Below are 4,611 nucleotides of genomic sequence, written 5' to 3' on the forward strand. Positions count from 1 at the left end.
TAAATAAATAAATAAATAAATAAATAAAATAAATAAATAAATAAATAAAGTATATAAGTTACCAATTATAAATATATACATTCTTCCTTATTCCTTGATGTTTTCTTCCTTCTTCCTCAATAATATTTAATAAATTATATCCTTCCTCTAATTGACCAAATACAATATTTATATTATTTAGCCAAGGACAGGAAGAAAAAGTTATAAAAAATTGGCTACTATAGGAGTGACGGTCCCGGCAACGAGCCATTGATAGTAGGCCTGCGTCAGGTGTATACGCACCTCATATTTGCATGCATGCATGCATGCATGCATGCATGTATTTATGCATGCATGCATTTTTTTTATTTATTTACTTTTATTTGCTTATATTTACTTATTTGTTTTTTTATATCATCTTGCTGATGGTGTTATTTTTATTGGTACTATTGTTGCTGCTGCTGTTGCTGCTGCTATTCCTGCTGCTCCTGCTGCTGTTGCTGCTGCTGCTGCTGCTGCTGCTGCTGCTGCTGCTGCTTACCTCTTTTAGAGTGGCTATATAGATGTCTCTCTGCCCTAAAGAATTGACCATAAATACTTTCTCCTCCATACCCATCACCTCTATGAAAATCACCACCTTGAGCCATCTGCAGCAGCAGCAGCAGCAGCAGCAGCAAGTGCAGCAGCAGCAAGTGCAGCAGCAGCAGCAGCAGCAACAGCAACAGTTATTCTTTTATTTGATACAGCCGTCACAGCAGCAACAGCGACTGCAGCAGCAGAAGATACAGCAGCAACAACTCTCTACCAGGAGCACTTGATCAGTATCCACCAGCAGCAGCAAGTGCAGCAGCAGCAGCAGCAGCAGCAGCAACAGCAGCAACATACGAATCCTGGTATAATACGATGGAAAGGAGTTCCTTTATACCATCTAGGCCGCATATAATAACCAAGCCCCGTCTCCCCTGCAGTGTACGTACACCACAATGCATGCATGCATGCATGTATGCATGCAATAAGTACCAATTGGCAACAGCAACTGATGCTGCTGTTCACATTGCTCCTAGAGCTGCCGTTGCTGCTGCTGTTGCTGCTGCTGCTGAGCTTACCAGTGCATAGACAGCGGAAGTTTTCTGCTGTTATTGGCAGCTGATCTGCAAACAACTGAGCAGCAGCAGCAGCAGCAACAGCAGCAACAACCACAAGATCTTCTAAGGACCAGCAGAAAGAACAGCACGAGCAGGAGCAGCAAGAGAAGCAGCAACAGCAGCAACAGCAACGGCAGCAGCAACAACAGCAGCAGCAGCAGCAGCAGGCAGTATCTGTACCTGGAAGATGAGTCTTCCTGCATTTTTATTACCAATAGCAATATCTAAGAAGACAAGAGGGTTTGGTAATTGAATACGGTGTCTAGGGGCCACCGGGGCCCCCAAGGGGCCCCCCATGTGGGGCCTCGGGTGTATAGGCAGCTAACAGGAAGTGTGTAGAAACAGGTAGATGAGCAGAAAGAAGATGAGCAGCAGGAGAAGGCGCTGCAGCAGCAACACTTGCTAGTGTAACAACAGCAGCTGCTGCTGCGACAGCAGCAGGAACAGCAGCAGCAGCAGCAGCAGCAGCGGTGTTGCTGCTGCTGTCTTATAAGGAATAAAGGTTTAGAGGGTACTAACAAATAATAAAAGAAAATACATTAAACAAATCTATTCTTGCAGAAGACAACACGCAGGGGCCCCCCTGGTGGGCCCCTTCTTGCTGCTGCTGTAGCAGCAGCAACACCAGTCGTTGCAGCAGCAGCAGCAGAGGCAGTAGCAGCAGCAGCAGGCATGCCGCATGCATAGCGGCTGCTGCGCCTGAGTTGGGGGAGTTATATTAAAAAGAATAAAAAAAAATAAAAATAAAAATAAATAAATAATTTATTTTATTTATATTTATTGTATAATTATGCAACAGTTGCATGCTGCTGCATGCAGCAGCAGCAGCAGCCACAGCGACAGCAGCGGCGGCTGCCGCCATGCATCAGCAGGCCCCGCGTGCTGATGCATGGAAGTAGCAGCAGCAACAGTAGCAGCAGCAGCAGCAGCAACTGCAACAACTGCAGCACATGAGGAGGATATAAGGAGGATTTATTATAGCAGTTGTTTATTTCCTCTTTTTTGTTTTTCTTTGTTTTTCCCTCTATAAGGAAAATGGCGCCAAAGGAGAAAGGTAAGAAAAAGACCCCTGCAGCAGCAGCAGCAGCACCCCACGCAGCAGCAGCAGCAGCAGCAGCAGTTGCTGCTGCTGCTCTTGTGTAGTAGACCTATTAGTTTTAGGGTAAATTATGAATTATTGCCCTTCTTATGCAGCAAATAGGTGGCGCTGGCCAGTTGCTGCTGCCGCATGTGCTGCTGCTGCTCTGGGGCCCCGCCCCGCAGCACATGCAACAGCAGCAACAGCAGCAGCAGCAGCAACTGCAGCAGCAATTAAAATTCTTTTGTCTACTCCTTTTGTTGCATATACACATATTCTACGAGATAGAATATCAGACAACAACAGCAGCAGCAGCAGCAGCAGCAGCAGCAGCAGCAGCAGCAGCAGCAGCAGCACACCGTAACAGCAGCAACACATGGAGCAACAACAGCAGCAGCAGCAGCAGGAAATATAATTATATATTGTGTGTGTATATGTATATGTGTTGTGTTGTGTTGTGTTGTTGTTGTTGTTGCTGCTGCTGCTGCTGCAGTTGCTGCTAAGGGCAGCAGCAAAGCAGCAGTAGAGAAGAAAGTAAAGAAAGCAGAGGCAGTAAAAAAAGGATTAAAAAAGAGCAGCAGAATAGCAACTGTTAAGGCACGATACACTACACGCTTCTACAGGTAATTAGCAGCAGCAGCAGCAGCAGCAGCAGCAGCAGCAGCAACAGCAGCAACAACAACAGCAGAAGCAGAAGCAGCAGCAGCAACATGAGTAGTATAATATAACATACAACAGCAGCAGCAACAACAGCAGCAGCACGATCCCTTCTTCCCTCCAACCCTTATACATATCCTTATTTGCTGCTGTTTCTGCTGCTGCTGCTGCTGTTGCTGCTATATGCATGCAGGCCTCGTACCTTAAAGAAGCCCCGTTCTCCTCGTGCTCCTCGTCTGTCTGCACACTGGACAGGGAACCCAATCCCTGTGCTGCAGCAGCGCAACAAGAGCAACAAATATTTAGTGCTGCAGCAGCCAATAACTACAGAGAGCGCCATGAAGAAAATAGAGGAAATAAATACACTTGTATTTATTTGCCATCCTTCTGCTAATAAAAATAATATAAAAAAAGCTATTAAGGATACTTATGGTGTAGATACACAAAAAGTTAATACTCTTATTAGGTACGTTTATTTATTTATTTATTTATTTATTTATTTATTTATTTATTTACTTTATTTTATTTATTATTCTTTTATTTGTTTTTTTTCTTTTTTTTTGTGTGTGTGTGTTTATGCATGCATGCATGCATGCATGTATTTAGGTTGTTATTTATTTTTCTTTGTATTTATATTTATATTTATATTTATTTATTTATTTATTTATTTATTTATTTATTTATTTATATTTATTTCCCTTGTTTGTTTAATTCTGTCTTCCTCCTTAATATAATAATAATAATAATTATTTATTATTATTTATTATTAATAATAGGGAGACAGGTAAACAAATAAGGGGTAAATAAAAAGAAAGTTTATTAGCGATATAAAATTCTTCCTCCTTTTGTGTCGCCAGTCGGCTTTCATACATTAATAAAGCCCCAAAATATGCATGCATGCATGCATGCATGCATGCATGCATGCATGAATGCTGCATATGCATGCGTTTATATGTGCATGCACGCATGTATGCATATATTCTTATTTACTTATGTTTATGTATTTGTTTATGTCTGTATTTGCTTATTTATTTATTTTATTTATTTATTTATTTATTTATTTATTTATTTATTTATTTATTTATTTGTGCAGGATGGATGGTAAGAAGAAGGCATATGTTCGTCTTTCTCCTGAGTATGATGCCCTTGATGTTGCTAACAAGATAGGCATTATCTAAATTATATTATACCTTGCTGCAGTTGCTGCTGCTGCTGCGGTTGCTGCTGCTGCTGTTCCTTGAAGAGCAACAGCAGCAGCAGACGCAGCATTAGCAGCAGAAGCAGCAGCAGGTAGACAGATGGAGTCTATGCTGCTGCAGCTGCAGCAGCGGAAGGCAGCTATTGCTGCATATCCTGCTGCTGTTGTTGCATTTCCTTTTGCTGTTGCTGCTGCTGCTGCTGCAGCAGCAGCAGCAACAGCAGCAGGGCAGCAAACAGCGGGGCGTGTCCGAGACAGAGACAGTTGATTTAATAAATATTCTTAGAGGGGGAAGAAAAAAGAGACAAAAAAAAAAAGAAAAAAAAGGAGACACTTTATAAGAAGGAGACAAAGGAGACAGTAGATAGTATAGGGGGCAGTAGACAGATAAGGAGACAGTAGATAGATAAGGAGACAGTAGACAGATGAGGAGACAGTAGGCAGATAAGGAGACGGTAGACAAATAAGGAGACAGTAGACAAATAAGGAGACAGTAGACAGTAAGGGGAGACAGTAGACAGGAAAGGAGACAGTAGAGGGGGGGGGGGGGGGGG

General features: G+C 42.5%; 1 protein-coding gene across 1 annotated transcript; it reads left to right on the forward strand.

The window, feature by feature from the left end:
• Nucleotides 1–2,159: 2,159 nt before the first annotated feature.
• EMWEY_00046810 (ribosomal protein L23a, putative) lies at nt 2,160–4,037 on the forward strand (the record flags this gene model as incomplete). Its single annotated transcript, XM_013479215.1, has 4 exons — nt 2,160–2,178; nt 2,696–2,825; nt 3,053–3,325; nt 3,953–4,037. The coding sequence occupies 4 exons, from the start codon at nt 2,160–2,162 to the stop codon at nt 4,035–4,037; spliced, it is 507 nt and encodes a 168-aa protein (XP_013334669.1).
• Nucleotides 4,038–4,611: the final 574 nt, after the last annotated feature.

The sequence above is a fragment of the Eimeria maxima genome, genomic scaffold, assembly GCF_000499605.1.
Source record: "Eimeria maxima Weybridge genomic scaffold, Emw_scaff981, whole genome shotgun sequence".
Classification (NCBI taxonomy): Eukaryota; Apicomplexa; class Conoidasida; order Eucoccidiorida; family Eimeriidae; genus Eimeria; species Eimeria maxima.